This window comes from Crocuta crocuta, unplaced genomic scaffold (assembly GCF_008692635.1).
Source record: "Crocuta crocuta isolate KB4526 unplaced genomic scaffold, BGI_CrCroc_1.0 scaffold537, whole genome shotgun sequence".
Lineage (NCBI taxonomy): Eukaryota > Metazoa > Chordata > Mammalia > Carnivora > Hyaenidae > Crocuta > Crocuta crocuta.
In genome coordinates, this window is record NW_027528878.1 from 121,598 (window position 1) to 149,563 (window position 27,966).

At 39.2% G+C, this 27,966-nt stretch overlaps 1 protein-coding gene and 1 pseudogene across 1 annotated transcript; both read left to right on the forward strand.

The window, feature by feature from the left end:
* Positions 1-1,716: 1,716 nt before the first annotated feature.
* Positions 1,717-2,838, forward strand: LOC144225550 (26S proteasome regulatory subunit 4 pseudogene; annotated as a pseudogene).
* A 154-nt stretch (positions 2,839-2,992) lies between these two features.
* Positions 2,993-4,736, forward strand: LOC144225551 (26S proteasome regulatory subunit 4-like). The gene is given in 5 exon segments (XM_077756776.1): positions 2,993-3,195; positions 3,449-3,555; positions 3,558-4,304; positions 4,307-4,497; positions 4,499-4,736. Coding segments are annotated over 5 exon segments (1,317 nt in total). The 3' UTR covers positions 4,568-4,736.
* The last annotated feature ends 23,230 nt before the right edge of the window (positions 4,737-27,966 follow it).

The window sequence follows — 27,966 nt, forward strand, 5'->3', positions numbered from 1 at the left end:
TTTAAACCAGAAAGAAGTGTGGTTATACAACACTGAATGCACTAAATGCCACTGAATTATGTATTTTAAAATGGTTAATTGATGTTATGTGAATTTCACTGCATTAAAAACTTAATTGTTTGAAGGGAATAATACATTTGAAAAGGTCTTGGTAAGAATGGTTAAGAAAAAAAAAGAAAATACAGATTATCAACATAAAAGTAAGGATATCACTACATGACCTTATAGATATAAAGTGATAATAAGGAACAGAAGAAAAATGTTTTTATAATAACTTTGCTAACTTACATTAAAAGAACAAATTTAGTGAAAAATAGTCACTTTCAAAACAGTTTTAAGAAGGAAAAAGCTAAATACTCTATCTGGAAAGAAATTAAAATTTTAATAAAATGTCTTCTCATAAACTAAATTTCAGGCTCAGATGATTTTATTGGTTAACTCTATCAAAAATTTAAGGAAGAAATAATACCAAATTATACAAACTCGATGCAAAAAACAGAGATAATGCTTTCCAACTCATTTTATAAGGCCAGCAAAACTCTAAACCAAAAGTTGACAAATATTTCACATGAAAATAAAAATAAAAATATCCTTCATGAAGACAGATGTAAAACTCCTCAAAAACTAGTGAACAGATTTCAGCAACACACACAAAGGATAATAAAGCATGATGAATGGGGTTCTCTCAGGGATGCCATAACTGTAATGAAAGCAGTTATCTTTTTAAAAATATTTTAATGTTTTATTTATTTTTGAGAGATAGAGACAGCATGAGCCAGGGAGGGTCAGAGAGAGAGGGAGTTACAGAATCTGAAGACAGGCTCCAGGCTCTGAACTAGCTATCAACACAGAGCCCGATGCGGAGCTCAAACCCACAAAACCGTGAGATCATGACCTACACCAAAGTTGGGTGCTTAACCGACTGAGCCACCCAGGTGCCCCAGCAGTTATCTTTATCTTGTATTTCTTCAGTAGCTTGATCACTAGTATCCTGATCCTGCTTTTGCTCTAAGCTTATAAACCATTCCCTATAAGGTGGTTGGAGTAAGCCTTTAGCGATACACATCAGATTATGTCCTACCCCTGCCTGACACCCTTAAATACATTTTATTGTACTTAAAACAGCATCCAAAGCCTGGACATGACCCACAGGCACCACATGGTTTGACTTCCTACTGTCTCTGTTCTCATTCTCACCTCTGTCTCCAACCATGACTCCATCCATGCCAGTCATGCTGTTCCTCAAAAGCCAAGCACATAACTCTGGGACTTTGAAAATGTTGTTCTCTCTATTTGGACCCTCCTCCTACTTCTGCTCATCACAGATTTGGTTCATTCTTATTTTTTTTGTTTCAGCTCAACTATCCCCTCCTCTGTAAAGAGCATTGCTTGAACAATAACTGTCTTAACTTCATGTTTATTTTCCTTTATGGTACTTGTCCCAAGGTAAAATTTTCTTTTTTATATATTTGTTCACTTGTTCATAGAAAATTCCCACCAGAATATACACTCAATAGGAGAGGAAACTGAGTTTTTTTGGGGGGCCCACTTCCATTCCTGCCACTCAGCCTGAAATAACACTTAGCATTTAAAGGCACTTAATAAATATTTTTGAATAAGCAAATAATTGATTGATCATAAGATCCCATAGGTAAGGTAGAGCTGAATTATGCTTCAAAGTATCAGTATAATTTGGGTTCGAGCAGCCGAAGCAAGATGGGTCAAAGTCAGAGTGGTGGCCATGGCCCTGGAGGTGGCAAGAAGGATGACAAGGACAAGAAAAAGAAATATGAACCTCCTGTACCAACTAGAGTAGAGAAAAAGAAGAAGAAAACAAAGGGACCAGATGCTGCCAGCAAGCTGCCACTGGTGACACCTCACACTCAGTGCCGCTTGAAATTACTGAAGTTAGAGAGAATAAAGACTACCTTCTCATGGAGGAAGAATTCATTAGAAATCAGGAACAAATGAAGCCTTTAGGAGAAAAGCAAGAGGAGGAAAGATCGAAGGTGGATGATCTGAGGGGGCCCCAATGTCGGTAGGAATGTTGGAAGAGATCATTGATGACAATCATGCTATCGTGTCCACATCTGTGAGCTCAGAACACTACGTCAGCATACTTTCCTTTGTAGACAAGGACCTGCTGGAACCAGGCTGTTCAGTCCTGCTCAACCACAAGGTACATGCTGTCATAGGGGTGCTCATGGATGACATAGATCCCTTGGTCACAGTGATGAAGGTAGAAAAGGCCCCCCAGGAAATCTATGCTGATATTGGGGGTTTGGACAACCAGATCCAGGAAATTAAGGAATCTGTGGAGCTTCCTCTCACTCATCCCGAATATTACGAAAAGATGGGTATAAAGCCCCCAAAGGGGGTCATTCTCTATGGACCACCTGACACAGGTAAAACCTTATTAGCCAAAGCAGTAGCAAACCAAACCTCAGCCACTTTCTTAAGAGTGGTTGGCTCTGAACTTATTCAGAAGTACCTAGGTGACGGGCCCAAACTCATTCGGGAATTGTTTCGAGTTGCAGAAGAACATGCACCGTCCATCGTGTTTATTGATGAAATTGATGCCATTGGAACAAAAAGATATGACTCACATTCCGGTGGCGAAAGAGAAATTCAACAAACAATGTTGGAACTGTTGAACCAGTTGGATGGATTTGATTCAAGGGGTGACGTGAAAGTTATCATGGCCACAAACCGAATAGAAACTTTGGATCCAGCACTTGTCAGACCAGGCCGCACTGACAGGAAAATTGAGTTCCCCTGCCTGATGAAAAGACTAAGAAGCACATCTTTCAGATCCACACAAGCAGGATGACGCTGGCTGATGACGTGACCCTGGATGAGTTGATCATGGCNCACTTAATAAATATTTTTGAATAAGCAAATAATTGATTGATCATAAGATCCCATAGGTAAGGTAGAGCTGAATTATGCTTCAAAGTATCAGTATAATTTGGGTTCGAGCAGCCGAAGCAAGATGGGTCAAAGTCAGAGTGGTGGCCATGGCCCTGGAGGTGGCAAGAAGGATGACAAGGACAAGAAAAAGAAATATGAACCTCCTGTACCAACTAGAGTAGAGAAAAAGAAGAAGAAAACAAAGGGACCAGATGCTGCCAGCAAGCTGCCACTGGTGACACCTCACACTCAGTGCCGCTTGAAATTACTGAAGTTAGAGAGAATAAAGACTACCTTCTCATGGAGGAAGAATTCATTAGAAATNGCCGAAGCAAGATGGGTCAAAGTCAGAGTGGTGGCCATGGCCCTGGAGGTGGCAAGAAGGATGACAAGGACAAGAAAAAGAAATATGAACCTCCTGTACCAACTAGAGTAGAGAAAAAGAAGAAGAAAACAAAGGGACCAGATGCTGCCAGCAAGCTGCCACTGGTGACACCTCACACTCAGTGCCGCTTGAAATTACTGAAGTTAGAGAGAATAAAGACTACCTTCTCATGGAGGAAGAATTCATTAGAAATCAGGAACAAATGAAGCCTTTAGGAGAAAAGCAAGAGGAGGAAAGATCGAAGGTGGATGATCTGAGGGGGCCCCAATGTCGGTAGGAATGTTGGAAGAGATCATTGATGACAATCATGCTATCGTGTCCACATCTGTGAGCTCAGAACACTACGTCAGCATACTTTCCTTTGTAGACAAGGACCTGCTGGAACCAGGCTGTTCAGTCCTGCTCAACCACAAGGTACATGCTGTCATAGGGGTGCTCATGGATGACATAGATCCCTTGGTCACAGTGATGAAGGTAGAAAAGGCCCCCCAGGAAATCTATGCTGATATTGGGGGTTTGGACAACCAGATCCAGGAAATTAAGGAATCTGTGGAGCTTCCTCTCACTCATCCCGAATATTACGAAAAGATGGGTATAAAGCCCCCAAAGGGGGTCATTCTCTATGGACCACCTGACACAGGTAAAACCTTATTAGCCAAAGCAGTAGCAAACCAAACCTCAGCCACTTTCTTAAGAGTGGTTGGCTCTGAACTTATTCAGAAGTACCTAGGTGACGGGCCCAAACTCATTCGGGAATTGTTTCGAGTTGCAGAAGAACATGCACCGTCCATCGTGTTTATTGATGAAATTGATGCCATTGGAACAAAAAGATATGACTCACATTCCGGTGGCGAAAGAGAAATTCAACAAACAATGTTGGAACTGTTGAACCAGTTGGATGGATTTGATTCAAGGGGTGACGTGAAAGTTATCATGGCCACAAACCGAATAGAAACTTTGGATCCAGCACTTGTCAGACCAGGCCGCACTGACAGGAAAATTGAGTTCCCCTGCCTGATGAAAAGACTAAGAAGCACATCTTTCAGATCCACACAAGCAGGATGACGCTGGCTGATGACGTGACCCTGGATGAGTTGATCATGGCTAAAGATGACCTCTCCAGGGCCGACATCAAGGCAATCTATACAGAGGCCTGTCTGATGGCCTTGAGAGAACGCAGGATGAAAGTAACAAAAGAAGACGTTAAAAAAATCTAAAGAAAATGTTCTTTATAAAAAACAAGAAGGCACCCCTGAGGGGCTCTACCTGTAGCCACATTTGCCTTCAAGGAGATGGTCAGGAAGCTGCCAGAGGAACCTCGTCCAGTTGATCTTTCTTAGCAAACCCCTCCATGCCCCTTTCTGAGCCTGATGTGTAGGGCGCCCCCCAGGCTGCCTTCATGTGTCAGCCACGTGCAGTGTTCTCCCCTCAATAAAGCGACTTCCTCTTCAGAAAAAAAAAGTATCAGTATAATTTGAATAGGTGGAGAACAGTGAAAAAAATAATCAGCCAAAAGAACAGCATCCACAAAGACATTTAGTTAGCAACACGAAAGTTAGCTTGAAACATGTTTCATGTTTCAATAAAGATTGGGCTGAGAGTCTAGAGGCTCCCCACTAGGACACATGGTTTGTGGATGGGACATTTAAAGAAAAAGCAGCAGAAGTATTTCAAGTAAGAGATGAAGGTCCCTTCTTGCTCTTTTTAGAGAATCTCCATTCTCCACCAGAAGTGGAGGAGTAGGGCTAACCCAAACCTGTCCATTCGCCCAGTTGGGCAGATGATTGTTGCTTGACCAATTACATTAATTTTCCTCTGGTTCCAGTGATATGCGGATGTTACTGAAGCAGGAAAAATCATAATCCTTAATGAGATCTGATGTATAATCACTTAAAAGGAATGCAGTCCCTCTTTATGAGAGATTTTCCATGAGCTATAAGAAGGACATAAGCACTTGTCTTCACCTCTCCACCTATATGTGTATTATTTTATAACTTGCTTTACAGACAGGCATGTGTGTGCACGTGTTTGGTGCATATATAGGTAAATTAAAAGCTGTATATATATAAATTCCATAGCTTGATTAAGAGTCTCTTGCTCTATTGACTGAGATGGCTGCGTTATAATGTGATTAAATAACATGTGTTGCTTTCCATGTTAAAGTTTACAAACCCATACTTGAAAGTTGTATACAGTTCTGGTCAAAGGGGAAGGCTCAACGTGCCTGGATCCACCACCCACCTCTATCATTTTTTAAATCTGTGGCACTGTGAAAGTTATTTAACCAATCTGATTCTCAATTTTCCTCAAGTGTAAAAAGAGAGGCAAAAATACCACCTACTTCACAAAATTATGTGAGCTTTAAATTAAATGGTACAAATGCTTAGCACATAATAGACACCTCAATAATTTCTTATTTATTATTTTTCAAGGTTGTTGTTGTTGTTGTTGTCGTCATCTAGGGATATGAAGTAATAGCTTACAAAGATTGCTGTTGCAATAATGCTTCGTGGATTGGAGGTGGCAACAAATAGAGGCTGTTGTTTTTCTCCAGAAGATGAAGACCTGACCCTAGGGGTTTGACTAGATTTAGTGACTAAGTTCAATGCTTGTATCTTACTTTCTTCTGGATGCAATCTGTGTTCTCACAGTCCTTGGTAAAGTGCTTTCTGGTCACTGGAGATATGACCATTCAGGGCGGCAATGCTGGAGAAAAGCTATGATTGCAGCAGGGACAGTCTAAGAACCAATGGAGCATCAGGAAAGAAAAGAGACAAACAGGAGAAGAATGTAATCACAGATCCCTGGGCAATTTCCTCCCATCGTGCAGAAGAGGTGGGAGTGCAGGAAGAAGGTAAGTGTTCAGGCAAGGAATCAAAGAAAGAAGAGATATGAAGTCAACATCCAGGTATCTTGTACATGGATACCTTTTCATAGAAAATGAAAACTGGAAGAAGTCTCATAGATCAATTGAGAGGCTGAGCGAGTTATGCTGGAGAGTTTGAGTTTTACAGACAAGGATACAGCAAAGATAATAGCAAGAAGAAAGGTAGAAATGAGAACTTGTTAGAGACGTAAAAGACCCAGTCTCAGTGAGGACTCCTGTATATTCTGAAATTCACCAAGTGTAGGGAGAAGCTGTCTCTTATTCCATGAGGAGGTGCCCATTTTCTCATGGGATCCATTAACTCCTAGCTGCAAGCAGAGGCTGAGCCCTCATGCAGTTCAGAGCTGGATATGCAGGCTGGGTCTGCAGCTAGACACAATTTCTTATTGTCTCTGAAAGGGCCAGGACAGGAAGATTTATCAAGCCTGGGCCCAAGAGTCTATTTGCCTATTGTAGAAATTAACCTAAGTATGATCAGTGTATTCATCTGGGGTGGCTACTAGGGAAAACGGGTTTAGATGTAATAGGTCAGGTGGCTCTACCATAAACTCATCACGAGGGTACACAGATGAGACCCTGTCACTTCTTCTGAGTCAGAAGTCAGAGCCACAGGCTTGAGGAAGCCTCTTTCTCTCTCAATGTGAGATTGTCATTAGACAAACACTTGAGGAAACATCTGTGGTGGGGTCCCCATACCCCTGAATTTCAAAACTTCCCTTGCACACTCAGTGTAGTATTTCAATATTGTGTTTTGAACCAGAGGGGCCTAAATTCAAACCTAAGTTGCTTAATTTTTAGAGTCATATCGCTTGGATTCAATTCAGGATCTGCCTTCTTTTATTGGCTGTGTGTTTTGAAGTGTCAAAAAACAAACTTTGCATGCTGAATAAAACAAAACATAAAGGTGAATTTATTACAAAGTTGTTGACCTGCAAGCCAGGAAACTCAAGGCAATTGAAGCAATGAATTCCAAGTTGTTTACAGGCTAGGGGATTTTTATGGGGTAAATGTGAAAGTTATTTAGATTTTTCAACCAACTCTGGTTGGTTACCTGGTGGTCTTCTTTCTTATTTGGATCAGGCTAGCTGAGTCAGGGGAAACAAGGAAGTCCAGAGAGGGCATGAACAGACTTGATTTTGGGGAATTGGCTGATTTCCTCTACTGATTACTGAGAAAAACTGTAAACTCCTATAAGGTTAGGCTAAGTTTATTTTATGCACCTGTGTTGATTCTTTCTGGTTTGTCCCTGATACAATGTCTCCATTTTAGCTTGGTTTTATATTCCTCTCTTTTGATCAAGCCCCTATTATGGGATGCTGATCATTCAATATATTGCTAGGTGTTTTTTTCTACATGGACCTTGCCTTTTGACTGCGTACTCATTTTGTTTATTTTCCTTCACCATTCCATGATTGGACATCTTTCTTCAGGGTGAGAGATGCTTTCAAGATTAGTACCAACCAAAGGCCATATGTGAAGCAACTCTTTAGATTAGGTCAGAATAGAGTGAAAGCAGGGAGGCTTTGTGAAGAGTAAACATTAGTCAATCAGGTTTGTTGGTTTTATAAAGGCTGGATAGATAACAACTAAGTACTTTCGAATATTTTTAACATTTACTTATTACTGAGAGATAGAGACAGAGCATGAGCTGGGGAGGGGCAGAGAGAGAGGGAGACACAGAATCCGAAGCAGGCTCCAGGCTCTGAGCTGTCAGCACAGAGCCTGACGTGGGGCTCGAACTCACGAACTGCGAGATCATGACCTGAGCTGAAGTCATATGCTTAAACAACTGAGCCACCCAAGTGCCCCCAAAACTAGGTACTTTTAAAACTACAACACAAACTATAATGAAAAATAAGATAGAAAGATAAAATTGTAGTGTAGATCTTAACCATGAACCCAATCCATTGGTAACCAGTTGAATAAATCACAATTCCAAGAGGAGTCAGATTAGACTTGTAACCAATGGGCTTGTTCTCAGATTTTGTGTGCCTGAGTTTCCATATCCACACAAATCTCAGTACAAATGCAGCAAGTGGTGTTGGCTATGGCACAGACATCTCCTTGCTCAGTCACAAGATAATCTAAGGCTATTTAATGAACAACTTCGGCCAGAGATTAGGAGTTTTAGAGGGCCACTTATTGCTTTAGTGGGGGCTCTGCAGTTACTCCAAAGGTTAAGGAGAGAGTCCTGATCGTAGTCTCTTTTTGCATTTATTTATACCCAGGAAAGTAGTGATTTATCAAAGAAAGCAAATTTTGAATCATGAATGTTTCCCAATAATTATCTTTTGAGTCTGGCTCAGGACTGGAAAGATGATGGCCATGAATGCCAGTCAATCTTAAGCATATGTAGACTACACAGGTGGTTTTATTCTGGTTACCCTTGCCTTGTGTCCCTTTCTACAGAGCTTGGATGCAAGGTTCCAAGTTTGGGACTGTTGATCATAGATAGGGAAATGAACCCCCAGTGTTAGGGAATCTGATATGAGAGAGAGAGAGAGAGAGAGAGAGAGAGAGAGAGAGAGAGAGAGGAGTTTGTTCCAGAGAAACTGAGGCATCAAAAATAAGGGAGAAGTTTGTGATGGGCAGAACTATAGGGTCATCAGCATCATGGCAAATAAATAGTTAATTTGAAGGTTGGATTATCCCACTTTGCAATGATCTGAGATATGGAACATTGGCATTATCTTTCCAGGCAAGGAAAAGGTATACAAAAGAAACATAAAAACTTTTGTGATATAAATGCTAAGAAAAAGATGGTCAGAGAGGGAAGGAGGAATGGAAAGAAATGTTCCTGATCCAACATCTTGGGGGAAAGCAGTATAGCTTGATGTCAGCTATATCTTTTCCTTGTCAATTTGATTTTGAGGTCTCCAGCTTTTGCACAGGGCAAGATAGCAGGTGGAGACTATTTAAGTTGTGAAATATGCACCCAAGCTTTGATACCATGTAATTTGGTAGATTGTCATTAGTTAAGAATGCTTGGTAAGGTCCTCTCCATGAATCAAACCTTTGCAAAAACCATCAGAGCAAAATAACTTTGTAAATGACAAAAGACTTTAAAATGCCCATGTGTTAATGAGAGTTCATTATAATGGAATTGACAAGGAAATTTGGTTATTTCTGTGACACATAGCATTTTAAGAATACAGGAAATATGACTGCAAACATTATACTAGGACATATGAGATCTAGAGATTTCACACAATTTCTAGAACATTTACATTAATGACATGTATCCATATAAATATATGCTTAAACGTCACTTTTTATTTATGTTTAACACATAATTTAATGTATCAAATAAACCTGATCGTTTAATATTTTTTTCTTTTATAGTTTACCGTCAAGTTGGTTTCCATAGAACACCCAGTGCTCATCCCAGCAAGTGCCCTCCTTCACTTCCATCACCCCCATTCCCCTCTCCCCCACTGCCATCAAGTCTCAGTTTGTTCTCAGTATTTAAGGGTCTCTTATGGTTTGTCTCCCTCCCTCTCCTTAACTATGTTTTTCCCCTTCCCCTCCCCCATGGTCCTCTGTTAAGTTTCTCCTGTTCCCCATATGAGTGAAAACATATGGCATCTGTCCTTCTCTGCCTGGCATATTTCACTTAGCATAACACCCTTGCCAGCATAACATCTACGTTGCTACAAATGGCCAGATTTCATTCTTTCTCATTGCCATGTAGTATTCTATTGTATATATAAACCACATCTTCTTGATCCATTCATCAGTGGATGGACATTTAGGCTATTTCCATGATTTGGCTATTGTTGAAAGTGCTGCAATGAACACTGGGGCACATGTGCCCCTATGCATCAGACCTTCTGTATCTCTTGGGTAAATTCCTATCAGTGCTATTGCTGGGTCATAGGAAGTTCTATCGTTAATTTTTTGAGAAACCTCCACATTGTTTTCCAGAGCGGCTGCACTAATTTGCATTCCCACCAAGAGTGTAGGAGGGTGCCTGTTTAACATCCTCACCAGCATCTATAGTCTCCTGATTTATTCATTTTAACCGCTCTGACCGTGTGTCAGGTGGTATCTCCATGTGGTTTTGATTTGTATTTCCCTGATGATGAGGGACACTGAGCATCTTTTCATGTGCCTGTTGGCCATCTGGATGTCCTCTTTGGAGAAGTGGCTGCTCATGTCTTCTGCCCCTTTCTTCACTGGGTTATTTGTTTTTCAGGTGTGGAGTTTGGTGAGTTCCTTATAGATTTTGGATACTAGCCCCTTATCCAATATGTCATTTGCAACTATGTTTTCCCATTCCGTTGGGTGCCTATTAGTTTTATGGATTGTTTCCTTTGCCGCACAAAAGCTTTTTATCTTGATGAGGTCCCAATAGTTCATTTTTACTCTTGATTCCCTTGCCTTTGTGGATGTGTGTCAAGTAAGAAATTGCTGCGGTGGAGGTCAAGGAGGTTGTTTCCTGCTTTCTCCTCTAGGGTTTTGATGGTTTTCTGTCTCCAATTCAGGTTCTTCATCCACTTTGAGTTTATTTTTATGTATGGTGTAAAAAAGTGATCTAGTTTCATTCTTTTGCATGTTGCTGTCCAGTTCTCCCAGCACCATCTGTTAAAGAGGCTGTCTTTTTTCCATTGGATACTCTTTTCTGCTTTGTCAAAGATTAGTTGGCCAAACATTTGTGGGTCCAATTCTGGGACCTCTATTCTATTCCATTTTTTGGTGTGTCTGTTTTTGTGCCAATACCATACTGTCTTGATGATTCCAGCTTTGTAGTAGAGGCTAAAGTCTGGGATTGTGGTGCCTGCCACTTTGGTTTTCTTCATCAATATTACTTTGGCTATTCGGGGTCTTTTGTGGTTCCATACAAATTTTAGAATTGTTGTAGCTTTGAGAAGAGTGCTGGTGCAATTTTGATTGGGATTGCATTGTATGTGTAGATTGCTTTGGGTAGTATTGACATTTTAACAATAGTTATTCTTCCAATCCACGAGCATGGAATGTTTTTCCATTTCTTTGTGTCTTCTTCAATTTCCTTCATAACTTTTCTATAGTTTTCATCATAAAGATCTTTTGCGTCTTTGGTTAGGTTTATTCCTAGGTATTTAATGTTTATTTGTGTGTGTGTGTGTGTGTGTGTTTTGTTTTTTTTTTTTTTTTTTGGTGCAATTGTGAATGGGATCAGTTTCTTGATTTCTCTTGATGTGGCTTCATTATTGGTATAAAAATGCAACCAATTTCTGTTTGTTGATTTTATATGTTGCAACTTTGCTGAATTCATGGAACAGTTCTGGTAGGCTTCTGGTAGAGTCTGTCAGGTTTTCCCTGTAGAGTATCATATCATCTGAGAAAAGTCAAAGTTTGACTTCTTCATTGCCAATTCTGATGCTTTTTATTTCTTTTTGTTGTCTGACTGCTGATGCTAGGACTTCCAGCACTATGTTAAACAGCAGTGGTGAGAGTGCACCACTCTGTCGTGTTCCTAATCTCAGGGGGAAAGCTCTCCGTTTTTCTCCATAGGGGATGATATTAGCTGTGGGCTTTTCATAAATGCCTTTTATGATGTTTAAGTAAGTTCCTCCTATCCTGACTTTCTCGAGGGTCTTTATTAAGAAGGGATGTTGTATTTTGTCAAGTGCTTTTTCTTCAGCTATCGACAGGATCGTATGGTTCTTATCTTTTCTTTTGCTAATGTGATATATCACACTGATTGATTTGCCAATACTGAACCAGCCCTGTAACCCAGGAATAAATCTCACTTGATCATGGTGGATAATTCTTTTTATATGCTGTTGAATTCAATTTGAGAGTATCTTGATGAGGATTTTTGCATCCGTATTCATCACGGATATTGCTCTGTAGTTTTCTTTTTTTCCTGGGTCTCTGTCTGATTTGGGTATCAAAGTGATACTGGCTTTGTAAACGAGTCGAGAAGTTTTCCTTCCATTTCTGTATTTTTGAACAGCTTGAAAAGAATGGGTATTAACTCTGATTTAAATGTTTGGTAGAATTCCCCAGGGAAGCCATCTGGCCCAGGGTTCTTATTTGTTGAGAGATTTTTGATAACTTATTCTATTTATTCACTAGTTATGGGGCTGTACAGATTTTTTATCTCTTCCTATTTGAATTTTGGTTGTGTGTGTGTGTGTGTGTGTGTGTGTGTGTGTTTAGAAATTTGTCCATTTCTTCTAGGTTGTCCAGTTTGTTGGCATATAATTTTTCATAGTATTCCCTGATAATTGCTTGTATTTCTGAGGGACTGTCATAATAACAGCATTTTCATTCGTGATTTTGTCAATTTGGGTGCTCTCTCTTTTCTTTTAGAGAAGCCTGGCTAGAAGTTTATCAATTTTGTTTATTTTTTCAAAAAACCAACTCTTGGTTTCATTGATCTGTTCAACTGTTTTTGTTGATTCTATATTGTTTATTTCTGCCCTGATCTTTATTATTTCTCTTCTTCTACTCGGTTTGGGGTATCTTGCTGCTCTGCTTATAGTTCCTCTAGTTGTTCTGTTAGATTTCTTACTTGCACCTTTTCTAATTTCTTGAAATAAGCCTGAATTCCAATGTACTTTCCTCTTAGGACTGCCTTTGCTGCATCCCAAAGAGTTTGGATTGGTGTATTTTCATTTTCATTTGTTTCCATATATTTTTAAATTTCTTCCCTAATTGCATGATTAGTCCATTTGTTCTTTAGTAGGGTGTTCTTTAACCTCCATATTTTTTCCAGAATTTTTCCTGTTGTTTATTTCAAGTTTCATAGCATTGTGATCTGAAAGTGTGCATGGTATGATCCCAATTCTTTTATATTTATTGAGGGCTGCTTTATGACCCAGTATGTGCCCTTTCTTGGAGAATGTACCATGTGCACTTGAGATGAAAGTAAATTCTGTAACCTCAAGTAGTAGAATTCTAAATATATCTGTCAAATCCATCTGCTCCAATGTGTCATTCAGGTCCATTGTTTCTTTAGTGATTTTCTGTCTAGTTGATCTATCCATTGCTGTACATGGAGTATTAAAGTTCCCTGCTATTAGCACATTCTTATCAATAAAATTGTTTCTGTCTGTGATTAATTGTTTTATGTATTTGGGTGCTTCCGAATTTGATGCCTAAACATTTATAATTGTTAGCTCTTCCTAATGGATAGATCCTGTAATTATTATATAATGCTCTTCTTCATCCCTTGTTACCACCTTAACTTTAAAGTCCAGTTTGTCTGATATAACTATGGCTAATCCAACTTTCTTTTGACTTCCAGTAGCATGATAGATATTTTTCCATCCCCTACTTTCAATCTGAAGGTGTCCTCAGGTCTAAATTAAGTCTTTTGTAGACAACAAATAGATGGATCTTGTTTTTTTTTTTTTTTTTATCCATCCTGCTACCCTATGTCTTTTCATTGGAGCATTTAGTCTACTTACATTCAGTGTTATTATTGAAAAATATGGGTTTAGAGTTATTGTGTTCTCTGTAAGATTCATGCTTGTGGTGGTGTGTCTAATACCTTTTGTTCCTTGCAACATTTCCTTCATAGAGTCCCCCTGAGGATTTCTTGTAGGACTGGTTTAGTGGTGATGAATTCCTTCAATTTTTGTTTGTTTGGAAAACCTTTATCTCTCCTCTATTCTGAATGACACACTTGCTGGATAGAGGATTCTTGGCTGCATATTTTTTCTGTTCACCACATTGAAGATTTCCTGCCATTCCTTTATGGTCAGCCAAGTTTCAATACATAGGTCTGCAACTACTCTGATAGGTCTCCCTTTGTATGTTAAGACCCTTTTATCCCTAGCTGCTTTCAGAATTCTCTCTTTCTCCTTCTACTTTGCCAGTTTCACTATGATATGTCATGCAGAAGATCGATTCAAGTTACGTCGGAAGGGAGTTTTCTGTGCCTCTTGGATTTCAATATCTGTTTCCTTCCCCGGATTGGGGAAGTTCTTGGCTATAATTTGTTCAAGTACTTTTTCAGCCCCTTTCACTCTCTCTCCGTCTTCTGGAAATCCTATGTTCCATTTGATTGTATCACTCAGTTCTCGAATTGTTCTTTCATGATCCTGGATCAATTTACCTCTTTTTTTCCTGGCTTCTTTTTCTATAATTGTGTCTTCTAATTCATCTATACTCCTCTATGCCTCTTCAATCTGTGCAGTGACCACCTCTATTTTATTATGCACCTCATTTATAGCATTTTTAAATTCATCACAAGTGTTTTTAAGTTCCATAATCTTTGTTTCAATAGCGTCTCTGGTTTCTTCCAGGCATCCCAGAAGAGGGTGCAAAACATACTACCCTCTTAAGATTCGAGACTGTAGTCTGGGTACTACAGACAGAGATCCAAATCTGACTGGTAAGAATTATTAACCTCCGCAGGCTTTTTTTTTTTGGTTTTATCAAGATCCCATCTGCAGGCTCCTGATATACTAGGGCCTAAAGTAGAGAACATAGCACTGCTTTCTACCAAAATTTGTTAAACTTTTTAATTAATTTTAATTTTAGTTTCCCCTTTGCCTTTAAAAGAAGTAACTGGTAGCAGTTCATAGGAAACCCCCCAGACTCTTGTCAACCCTGGGAGTGACCCATACAAGGGCCCCCTTCAAAGGTAGATCTGAGAGTATTGGTAGGCAACTAACATGGAAAACTTTTTTTCATGGTCTTATAGTCTCTTCAGAATGGGAAGACAATTAAAGGATTAGCATAATGTGAATACTCAAAGGAGGCTAGAGTAATAGGGATCATGACAGTCGTACAGTCTTTGATTTTATGGACCTCTATGTCTTTAATTTTCATTATCCTTTTGCAGTGAATATTTCAATGAAGTTATTTTGGAATTTTGAAGGCTTTTTTTTTTTTTAATAGTTTATTGTCAAATTAGTTTCCACATAACACTCAGTGCTCATCCCCACAAGTGTCCTCCTCCATGCCCATCCCCCCCTCCCCCCACATCCATCANTATTTTTCAACTTATGATGGGCTTATCAGGACGTGAACCCACCTGGAGTAGAGGGTGTGAGAGCCTTCAAACACACTTACATCCTCATAACCCATCAGCTCTGCTGCTCTTCATCACTCACTCACTTCTGCATGTTGGACCACCACTAATCGATCACCAACTGGCTCGTCGGCACCAGCCGCGGAGGGGCAGAGGGCCGCTCCGCAGCTGCGATTACCTCTGGAGAAGCGCTACGGCTCCCTCCGACGGCTCCGGAGAAAGCCCCGCCGCTCCGGAATTTTGAAGGCTTTTGAAAGCTTCTGTTTGATTTGGTAACTCTTACATTGCACTTATTAAATGAATAATCATGTTTAATTGGAATATTCCCCATATGGCTATTGTAATTCTAGGTTTTCTTTTTAAGAGTTTGCCATTTTTGTGGATATCTACAGCTTCTAGAACCATAGGTCTTAGATATAAAATAAACAATGTGTCAGAAAATGGCACGTTTAATTTTTGAAAACTTGAGAATCCCATTTCTTTAGCTAAGACTTGGATTTCTCAGAGCCAAATTAATACCTCAGAGAGTGTCTCACTGAGTTGGGGATTGTATGGTATTTTTCAGTGTACTTTGTTACATGGAAATTTTCTTGAAGTCAAAGGATGACAGTGTCAATGTAACCCATGACCAACTTATCCTAACACGGGAGTCTTAGAGTCAGGTGGCCAGTGCTCTAACAGCTTTTAAGTGCTCAACCTGTGTCTGTAAATTTTGTAGCTTTGGCTTCCAAGATCCCCCATAACAGTAGATCTATTATCTCTTTACCTCATGTGCTCATTAACAAAAACCAACAGTAGTTGAGGAAACATAACTGTGGACACCAGCAATAATCAAAGAGATTAGACAAGAGAAGGCCTTGTATGCACCACCAGAGCTTCCCAAAGTAGTTGTTTAATTTTGGATTCTTTTTTTTCTAATTTACCATGCAGAAAAATTAGTTTACTAAAATAAAAAGATCTCCCAAATGGCCATTGTTTTCAAAATTGTTTTTAGTTAGATTGTGTGATCTAGACCAAAAAAGATATGAATGAGAGTTCTGGAGGAAACTGTAGTCTCATTAGGTTTGCTAAACTTCATGAGAGTACAATGTTTCAGTCATTAAAAAAAAAAAAACTTGCAATAAAACTAGGAGGGCTCTCAGTTGAAGTAAGTGGAGATGTAAGTGAAATGCTTACCTCTGGTGACTTCCAATACTCTGTGGAGATGGAGAACTGAAAGGGCTTGGTCAGTACCAACACCCATGTCTGACATCCAGAGGAAAGTCTCCCTGGGTACTCTTTCAGATGCCACTTCTGACACCATAAATATCCAAATTAAACACTAAATATAGTATAAAATGAAGCAGAAAAAGTAATGTATTGCAAGCCTTTGACCTGTAACCTAGGAAACTAAGTCAAAATTAAACTTTGCATATAGTATAAAATGAAGCAGAAAAAGTAATCTATTGCAAACCTTTTGACCTGTAAGCTAGGAAGTTCAGAGCTATGGGTGAAAGGAGTTCTGAGTTTCTCATAGACAACGGAGTTTTTATGTAGTAAATGCAGAAGTTATCTGCTTTCTCAACTAATTGGTTGCCTAGTGGTTTCGTTTCTTATTTGGATCAGGGTAGCGAAGTCAGGAGAACAATAAAGTCCAGAGACAGCATAAACAGACTTGACATTTGGGTATTGACTGGCCTCATCTGCTGATTTTAAGAAAAGCTGTGAATTCCTGCAAGGTTAGGTTAGTTTCCTTTAGGCACCTGCACTGACCTTTGTCATTTTGTCTTTAACATAAGTGACTCCATTTTAGTTTGGTTATACAGAACAAATTACTTTCTTATTGCTTTAGTTCCAATCTCTAAAATGAGACATTTATAACACATACCTTAGAGAGTTTGTGAGAGGGTTAAAATTGGAGATCTATTTATCTATCTATTATCTATGATTATATTAAATATATATATGAATATCATCATAGATAGATATGTCAATATATAGGAAAAGTACTTACACAATGCTCTGCACATAAAATATTCAATAAATTGTAAATATTATTCCTATGCCACAGACACTTGAGATAAGAAGAACTATGCTCCAACCCTGAGAGCCCATACTTTAATACTTTTGTAAAAGATAGGATCTAGGCAGGGATGTCAGACTCTTTTCCTATTCCTAATGTAAATGTAATAGACCACATTTAGTACCCTGGTATCCAAAATGCTAGCAAGATGTTCTTCTGAAAATGTAGCAGTTGTCCCTATGGCCTTGAGAATTCGATTCTAGCTTCTCAAAAGAAACACTTGCTTTGGTTGATCCCATACTGGGGCTTAAATAACTATTTGGTCACAAGAGACCCAGGATCTTGAAAATATCAAACCATCTTCCTGCTACTCTCAGAAGAATTTTGAATGGAGAATATCTGATCCTTTGATAATTGGAAGTTTGGTTTCAAACAATCAATAAAAAGTCATAAACTCAATCATTTCAGCAAATTAATTGGTGATACATAATTTAAAAACTAATGTTCAAGAGATAGTTTCCTTTTAACCTTGCAAGAATTTTGAGGCAATTAAACATCAATGGGAAAATTATATTTGTAAAATGAGACAGCAAACTGAATACATTTACATTTTATTAATGGAGAATGTTTCCTGAGGTTATCATGAAACTTGTGTATTAAGTGCAATAAACACAAACCACAAATGAGGCAGAGTAGGAAAGGCAGAGCCTGGTGAGCAGTGAGATAGGGAGTGTTCCTTTAGTGAGATTTTTGCCCCCCACCACTCTACACACACACACACACACACACACACACACACACACGCACACACAGATGACCTTCTGTGGCTCCCCCTACTGGCCTGACCATTCAAATGGTCCTGCACTCTGTTTTGTATTGTTATTGTTGTTTGTTTGTTTTTGGCTGTCATCCACAGACATTTGGTCTCTCTCCTTTTCATTTGTGGTAGATATCCATACCTCCTTACATTCTCTGTCTCTACCCCTAACCCTGCCATCAGTTTTGAATGCCTTACTATGCACATATTTTCCCAACTAAAGCCTCTCAGGTTGTAACTTCATCTTTAGTGACTGTCTTCTTCTTCATGGCAGACACCACCTGTGCAGTCTTATCCTGGAACTAAACGTCTTGAAGAAAATGTGAAAATGAATTCAAATTGCCCACTCTGATCTCAGCCTCTTATCATATCCTGCTTATGTGCTCAAGTGCCCTGACTGAGTTCACTGTTCACCCTCATAAAGATCTATCATCTATTCTCTTACTCTACCCATCCATTTGTATGCCTTTCTTATTTCCTATCTTAAATCAATGGGCTATTGTTATAAATACTTTTTTTAAAATAAAGTTCATTTCTCTCACTTCTCTATAGGTATTTTCCTAAACCCTAACTTGTAAAGATGTAAATCACAGAAGTGTTACTGTCTAACAAAGGTCTGACAGAGCTTAGCTGGAAAAAAAACCCCACAAGATTGACCCATATGATTTTATTTTCATGACCCCCTTTTTCAGTATGGGCAGGAAAACTACCATGTTTCTCAAATGAACTCACTCTACCACTCCCTTTGCCAAATTTTTATATACTTTATACTTTATTCTGATTCTTAGAATGCCTCTCACTCCCAGAATTAGGTTCTTGCCTCTCTTCATACCCTATTTATAAAATAGAAGACATCATATTGAAATTCAAAGTCCACTCTCCCCCCAAAAAAGCTACACATTTTTTTTGCTTTTCATTTATTATCTTCTCCTTCCCATTAAAAAAAGAGGAAAGAATTTTGCTCCTCTTTTATTTTTTAAAATGTTTACTTATATTTATTTTGAAAGAAAGAGAGCAAGCAGGGGAGAGGGAGAGAGAGAGAATCCCAAGCAGGCTCCAAGCTGTCAGCACATAGTCTGACTCAGGGCTCAATATCACGAAACATGAAATCATGACCTGAGCCTAAATCAATAATCAGACACTTAACTGACTGAGCCATGTAAATGCCTCATGCTACTCTTTTAGAAATTAGCTGGTATTTATGAAGATTTTTCTATAGATCAGCCATTGAACACCTAGTATCTAATGTAATAACCATGACAAACCTGGAAAGAAGACATTGTTATTATTCCTTTTTATTCCAGATGAGGAAGCAATAAGCTAAATTTTCTCAAGTATATAACATATATTAAATAGTGGAGTTGGCAGTGGAAGTTAGAAAATCTGGTGATAGAGCCCATGATGTTAATATCAGACTATATTATCAGTCCTTGCCCAGGTGCTCTGGATATCATCTTGCTTCACTTTTCCAAAGATTTTGCTTCTATAGCAATCCCTACTTCTCGTACTATTTTTCCTTTTATACTGGACCATTTCTATCAGTGTTCAAACTTGGTCAAGTAGATTCCATCTAAAGCAAACAAACCAACAACAAAATCAAAGTCCCTTGACATCATTCTATAATTGAGCTGCTCTGTATGGTCAACCAGTTAGTTTCATGCACTTCACCACAGTTCTAAGCCCCCACCCACTACAATACAACACAATAAATTTAAAGATATATTAAATGAAAGTCAGTGAAAGCGAAGAATATGCATCCATAAGCAATGTGATATTTTAACAGATTTCTGGAAGACAGAAAATATTTGGAAACATATTTATGGATAGCAATGTGGTAAGTCACAGTGTCAATCAAGTAAAAACTGAGATAAATGGGATAAGAGAGGTCAGTCAGCCTGACATCCCTGGAAGCAGCTCCAAATTGAGATCAACAAGAGTGGCATATAATAGGAACCAAGGAAGAAATAGAGCGGTATATGAAGGTATGTGTCCCGAATAGTTGACTTCTATCACTTACCCCTTCCTTTTACATGTAGCATATATTTCAATACTAGACAGGAGGACCAGAAAACTATTTTATAATTAATAATACCAAGCATGTGGATAAAATTAGAGCAGCTAATTTAGAACCTAAATTTCTAGATCCAATCTTGGCGACTTTATCTCGGTTTCTGCCCCAGAGGTTCAGGTCATGTTGTTCCTTACGCTTAGAAACTCTTGCCTCTATTCCTTCCTAACTTCTCACCAGTCATCCTTCAGAAATAAACTTAAAGATCTTTTCCTGGAGAAGAGGTTTTGGTATTCCCAACTTAAATAATTTCTGTGGCCACCACTGTTTATTTTCTTTGCAACACTTATCATGAAATGGAGCCAATTTTTAAAATTGAGTTGTTTATGTCTCTCTTCTTCACTAGGCTTGGGTCCCCATGAAAGCAGGTCCATGTCTGTTTTATTTCTCCGCTGTGATCTCAGCATATGTGATGTTTCCTGAATATACAATTAAAGTTGAGGATAGAATAGAGGAAATTGAAAGTTTCTCTAGGGAAGAGAGGAGATAGAGAGAGGACATAGAGATAGATTGTAGATAGATGATATAAATAGATTGTAAATAGAAGTTAGAAAGACAGATTATAGAGACTCTTTTTTATGCAAATTGATCCCCATGCATTATTAATCACAGCCCGATTAATGATCTTGATTATGTCTTATCAGATTAGTACCCCTTCTCTTGAGAAAGTGCAAAGACTAGGGGGACAGAGATTTATTTATTTATTCAATTATATTTATTCAATACATATGGGGTTAGTAATAAATCATTTGGAAGGTGAAAACTTAGTCAAAGATGATCAGTTTTATTACAACGTGGGTATGAAAAGACTGCAAGAGAAGCTAGGAGAAACTAAGATCTTGTTACCAAGATAAGTCCTTAAGCGACCATGGAAAAGTTAAGGTAAGGTAAAATCTATAAACTTGAATGAAAAAACCAAATCAGCAATACTAATATACTCAATTGGTTAATATTTATTTTTCAGTCAAGCATGTTCTAAACAAAATCAAGAACTAACTTGTACAAGAGGCCTGGTCCTTTTTAAATCCCCCATGGGGAAAAAATGGTGATCCCAAAGTCCAGGACAGGATTGACATGCCAGGAAGTGATGAACTGTTTATAGTGGTGTCTCAGAGGGCCATATGCAGTAGGTCAGACAATTCTTTACTTTGTCTTCTTTTCACTACTAGAATTTGGGGTCAACCCATGGCAGAAATAGTTCATTTTAATGGAATATCCTGCTTTCCTCTAGTTTTACTAGTCTATCTAATAGTTGTACTGGGACTTGTGGCTCACTTTGGCCATTGTGTTCTGACTATAAGTCACATATTGAGGCTGAGGCAGTTAAAAGCTGGTGTGCCAACTCCATTTTCTCTTTTTTGTGGTTGCAAAGAACACATATGGAAAAGAGTGGGCCACAAGTCAAAACAGCTTGGATACCTAAGTAATGTCAAGAAGAAAAGAGCTTCCTTGGAGAAGAGAGCTTCTCAACCCACATCACAATTTGCATGAGTGAAAAACATGCCATTCTTGTGTTAATCTGTTGAAATTTTGTGTTTTTCCAGTGGTGGTAATTATCCTGATTCATACACACCCTTAAAATGTCCTAGAGCCTCTCTCTCACTGCTTCACCCTCAAACTGATATTCACTGCTTTCCTTTCTGATGATGGTTAAATAACCTTGACCTCAGCATAATATGAAGAAGCAAGAGTTTTATCTGTCTTATTGGTGACAAGGGCTGAGGAAGCCTTGCCAGGCTGGACTAAAAGTGTTCCTTGGGTATCAAGCTGTCTGCAATTAGCTCCTTAGACAAGATCAGGTGTTCCTAAAGAGGCACAAGACCCACATCTGAGCCTCATAAAAACTAGTACACTTCATTCCATTCATTTACAGTGAGGGTGGTAGAGCATTAGATGGGAAAGGAAGACAGCCTTGGTCTCCTTATTCTCTTGTTCCAGTTTGGGTGTTATAAGCCTATAATTAAGGAGGAGAGAGGAAAGAAGTCACTGGATATGTGTATGTGAAAATAAATAAGGGATAAATACCTCTGGGGTCCTTCACTTTCTCTCTTTTCCCTAGAAACTCATAATTTCATACCCATGTTACCATCCCTTTAAAGTACTTCATTGATTTCCCCAGTGCTTTAGGATAAATTCTAAACCCTTCCCATTCCATAGATCACCACTATCACCATGGTCCAGTCATTGCCTACACTGAATGCCTCTTCTCTTGGGGTCTCCTGGAATACTCTCTATGTATACACAATGATTCCCTATCCAGTATGGAAGCTTCAGCAGGGGGATCACATCTGCACATCTGTCCTGTGTCATACGCAATATACTGAACACAGTGCTTAATAACTATTTGTCCAGTGAATGGATTACATCATCAAAATTTCCCAAACATGGCATGTCACTGCAGTCTCCTTCCTGCTCTATCTCACAGCGGTGCTAACCTGTGGACATTCATGGATTCCTGTACATTGTTGTTCATCTATCCTTGTCTGCCCATGCCACCTGTATGCTGCTCTGTCAGGATAGCCTATGAAACAATTTTACATTTGTATTTTCAGCATCTCAAAACTGTGCCTGATATTGACAGGTGGTCATTAAGTAAGTTTCGGGTAACTTAGATATGAACTGATCAGCAACTAGTGACAGGATGCCTCTTTTGGGTTTTTTTTTTGTTTTTTTTTTAATGTTTTTTATTTATTTCTAGGAGAGAGAGAGAGAGACAGCGTGAGCAGGGGAGGGTCAGAGAGAGAGGGAGTCACAGACTATGAAACAGGCTCCAGGCTCTCAGCTGGCAGTCAGCACAGAGCCCGACGCGGGGCTCGAACCCACGAACCGCGAGATCATGACCTAAGCGAAAGTCGGACGCTTAACCGACTAAGCCACCCAGGCTCCCCAAGGATGCCTCTTTTGAAAGGATATATATTGACAATCTTCTTGGGTGGCAGACTTTCTGCTCCCCACTGCCCTCCAGCCCCTCACTTCAGCCAGAAGGCTCTCCTGTCTAAGGTAGATTTCTGCCTTTGGCTGGGATGGAAGTTGCTCCTTTTTGCTCTGCCTTTCTTCAGTGTTCCTGCTTACCCTACTTGGCTTGCAATGACCTTGCCCTTCTGGTACCCAAATGCTATTCTAGGCTTTGAGACATCTACTTTGCCTAAGGTATTTACCCCATTACTTTTGCTTGATTTGCGACTGGAAATTTCACCTTGGCCTTAAAGTCATGTGCACTTCTGGTTTATTGCCTACCTGCCACGTGGCTAACCCACCACCTATCATTAAACTTCTAACTCTCAAGTATGCTCAACTCAGGATCAGAGTTGCTTTTTATTCTCCATCAGATACAGACCAAATTCTACAGGGTTTAGATGGAAGGTGAAGAGGAATCAACACTGTTGTCCTCTACTCTCAGAGCAAAACACACCTCCATTCATTAGCTCCATACACTAGAGTTTTACTCAGACAGCTGCTTCACTATTTCACAGACAGAGCCAGGGAAAAGGTGTCAAAAGCTGCATAAATTCATACCCAATGCAGAAAACATCTTAAAATAACACATCTTAATCAAGGGCAAAATGCCCTATGCTCTCCATGAATATTGGGGCATCAAAATGAAGAAAGCAATGAGAAAGAATATAGTTTATCATATCTGTTCACAGAAAATAAAAAATTGCTTTTTCACCTATAATGATTTTTACAAACTACCAAATGCTAGAACAGTTTCACCTTTTCTGCTCAGAGATAAGAATTAGATAGAGAACTGTATACTAGGGATGCAGAAATAACAATCATCTACATATACTGAGAAAAACCAAGCCAGATGGAAATCCATGGGCTCAACCCCTTTCCCACTGAGCTTGAAGTCAGAGCTGCATATGGGAAACCAGGTAAAGTCACTAAGACTCCCAGTCTACTCTGTGCAATCCACCTTTGAATCTTTATATACTGATGAAAAAAAGTGTTAAAGGAAGGGAAGGAAGCATTAAAAGGAAGAGTAACTAAAAGCTGTAATGATTAACAAACTAAAAAGATGGCCTGTTAGGGCGGAATGAGACTTCACAAGTTATTCAATTTATTCTTGTCCTCATTCCCATTTTCTAATTTTCTATTGAAGTATACTTTAAGTTTAGTAAAGTACATATATCAAATGTACAGCTTGATCAGTTTTCATAAAACAACACATCCATGTAATCAGCTCTCAGATCAAGAGCTCTTTTGTAGTCATGTCTGTCTCAGGGGTCACTAATCTATCTAACATATATTAGCTTTGTCCATTTAGTACTTTATAGAAACTGAGTGATACAACATGTACTTGTTTATATCTGACTTACTTTCTTCAACATTTTCTTGTGGAATCCATTTATATGGTGGTGTATGTTGCTGCTCTTTGCAGTTTAGTAACATTTTGGTGATAACACCATATTTTTATAGTATACTACTGACAGGTAATCTCATCATTTTGCCTTTAATGAAAATGGAGTCCAGTAGTTTGCCTAACTGTCTAAAGTTGTACAATGAGAATGTACCCAGCATAGGATGTTCAACTGGACTCTAGTCCAATGCTCATTGCATTTCATAGGCTACTTCCCACCTCCAACTTGTTTCTTACATGCTCTGTTGTGCATACCTATCATATTATCTTTATATAGATTGGAAACCAGATCACCACAGGTGCAGAGAGGTGTTAATCAAAGCATATTGTGTCACTATACTCCTTCTCTGGAAGATACAAGTAACAAATCTGGATATACATAAAGGTGCATAACACCAAGAGCCAGGGTAATATTTATCTATTCTGAGTGCAATCTGTATTTCTGGATCTATTGACTTCATGGGGATTTATCCTATTTAAGTTATTTAAATAAATTCTCCAGGGAGGAAGATGAATTTATTTCCTAGAAATTCATTGTTGAAATGAAGAATACATCACCTATCCTTACTCTTGCCGGGACACATCAGGTGTTGGAGGCAGGGGAGGTCAAGATCATGGCAAGCAAATATGGATCTGCTATAGGAGCACAGTTATGTGTGGGTTTTCTCTCTCCATAGCTCTGCACAAACCCTCCCCACTTCTCCTTTTCTCTCCACCTCCAGCCTCTGCCAATCACCCTCTCATTGCCAAGGAGTACTTGATTCCTGATGAGAGGTTTATATTCTTGTTGAACCAACTACCCCCTGACCATGTCCATTATTTCCCCCTGTACCTGTGACAGGGACATCTATCATTATTTCTCTCCCTCTGCCTTGGTGTCAGGTCACTTCAGGTAGACTCATTAAAGTATTCTGTGTCAAGAAACACCTTGTTAGGAGGACTCATTGACAGTTGGAGCTCACTGGGGTCTCCACTGGAGAAACAACTTGCTCTGAGTCCACTCAGTCATCAATTTAGAAGCAGGCCAAGGCCTTGACTGGCTCCTAACGGTGGAGAGAATGAGGAGAAAAAAAGGGAGGATGTAATAGAAAACAGTAGCTTCCTTCTGTCTTCTCTAACTTCTCTTCCCAAGCCCAGAGCCGTCCTCAGGAATACATTAATAGTATACCCTTGACATCATTGTGGAAAGACTCCTTTGAGTTACCAAAATAAAGTGCTGTGTGAAGAATTCTTGAGTGATCTCATGGTTGTTTTCCTGCACCAGGAAGATACTGCTTGGGACCTTGTATATTCATGGGGATAGCCATGGAGGTTGAGTAAAATGAGATCTTTACCACACTCTCCAGCACTTCAGAACTCATCAGTAAAATGGGATAGTGCATTGATCTTACCTCCTTGACAAGTTTGTTATAAGGATAAAGTAAAATAATATTTCTCACATTGATTGAAAGTCTCCTAAAATTATTTATGCTGAGTACAAAAAAATTCAGTAAAGACTCCCTTAGTTCCTGAAGAAATTATCATTTTCTTTATCCTACCTATTTGCTTTGGTAGCACGGGAGTCAGATCAGTAGAATAGGAATGGCACCTAGAATTAGTGTCATGGGCAAAGAAACCAGCTGGGAGCCTCTGTCAGAGGAGAAAGCATTCTGACTTGTGTTGTGTACTTAACAGCTTCTGCCTTTCCCTGTTCATAAGCAAACCTCCAAAGAAGCTCCTGGAGGGCCTAGTGGAGAATAAATTATTATTGATAATTATAATCAACTACAGTTACAAAATACTCTGAATCAAGCAATCTAAGTGTTTTTTATGCATTATCTCATTTAACCCTCCAACAGCCCTTTGAGCTAATAACCGTATTTATTTTACAAACCATGGTATATATGGAAAATAGGTTTCTCAAGTTCAATTTGCTAATAAATGGTGGATTCAGGAGTTGACTGTGAGCAGTCTTATTCCAGAACCTATTCTGTTAAATTTCATGGTATTTTATATTGTATATGACACCCCCCCTGAGAAATGGAAAATTCATGGTGATTTCACCACTCTAGATAGGGAAAAGTTAATTTCTAAAGAAAGTGCTTTCAGTCATTTTTCAGCCTGATGTTATCCAGGTATGAATGAAGGAGCCTCTAGCTTCTGTGCCTCATTACGATTAATATCAGCCATTTCCCCAAGTGTCAGAGGCCCCAGTTCTATATTGCCTCTTACACTTTCAATCATGTGTTACTCTAATTCTTCTATAGTTCATCTGTTACAACCCCTCTCAAACATTTCAACTGTTTTCTCTGGAAAGTGGTTATGTCACTTAGAAAAATAAATACAAAACAAAATTAGCAACAGCCTCCTCACTGAATGGTCCTTGCTTCTCTCTTCCAAACTGCTACCTTTCTCTCCCCTGAGAACACGGCTCTCTTGCAGCAGATCTCAGGAGGGATGGCTCATCCTTCTCCAACTCATGCATTCAGCCAGAAAATGCTCACCTAGGTCCCATGACTATTTCCAAAAGTGTACTTCCCTTGAAAGAAAAAAAGAATATCTATGCTAACTGTCTCTGTTGAAATCTTTCCTCCCAAATACCATGCAGTTGACATTACCTTTGTCCATGTACACATTTGTTCTCACTTGCCACACTCACTGAACATACTTAACTTCATTATGGCATGTGAAGCACATGACTATGTTCTACTTCTGAAACTTTGCACCCTCCTCCCCCCCCCCACAAAAATATGATCATTCTTAGTTGCACTGCTCTCACTGAAGTTTCCTTTTATCTAAGGTACAACTTCTCAATGCTTTTTCCAGCCTGCTTCTTCCACCCACACATCTCTTTTGGTCAATTTTGCATTCTCTGTGAGTGTTCTCATGCAAAACTCATGAATGCAGTCACCCCCAAAGCACTGCTATCTTCTGAGTCTGAATTCTCTAGCCCCATGGCCTCTTGTGAATTGGAGCAGTCTGCTGTACATCTCCAGGTGCTGTTGCATGGAAAACTAGAATGCAACATATTTGAACTGGAATTTAGGATTTCCTCTGTTTCCATCCCTAATTACATGCCCTGTCCCCAACATATGCCTCAAGTCTTACTCTACTTCACCTCCAGGGTCCCATCTCCCCTTCTATCTTTTTTACCCAAATCTGTAACCTGGGGCTTTTCTGGTTACTTCTTTTTACTGCCACATCAAGTTCTGCTGACTCTGCTTTCTAAATGCCTGTTTGTCTGACCAATTTTCTCCATCCCCACCATCACTACCTGAGTTCTCACCCTCATCATTTCCTGTGTGAATTGCTATCATGGCTTCTGCTACTGGGGCAAACTTTTTCAAACAGTAATGGGCTCTTTTCCTTCTCTTGCTCAAATCTTGGAACAAATTCCCATTGCCTTTGATTTAAAATCCTCAGTATTGAATACAAAGTCCTGCTGACTTTTCTAGCACTACCTTCTGCCAATTTTCCACAACTGTCAGATGCTCCAGCGAGCGGGCATGTTCTAGCTGCTGTTTCTAGACTAAAAGATTCTCTCATGCACCTCTCTCATTGTATATACTTTTCCTTCTTAATAAAATTTC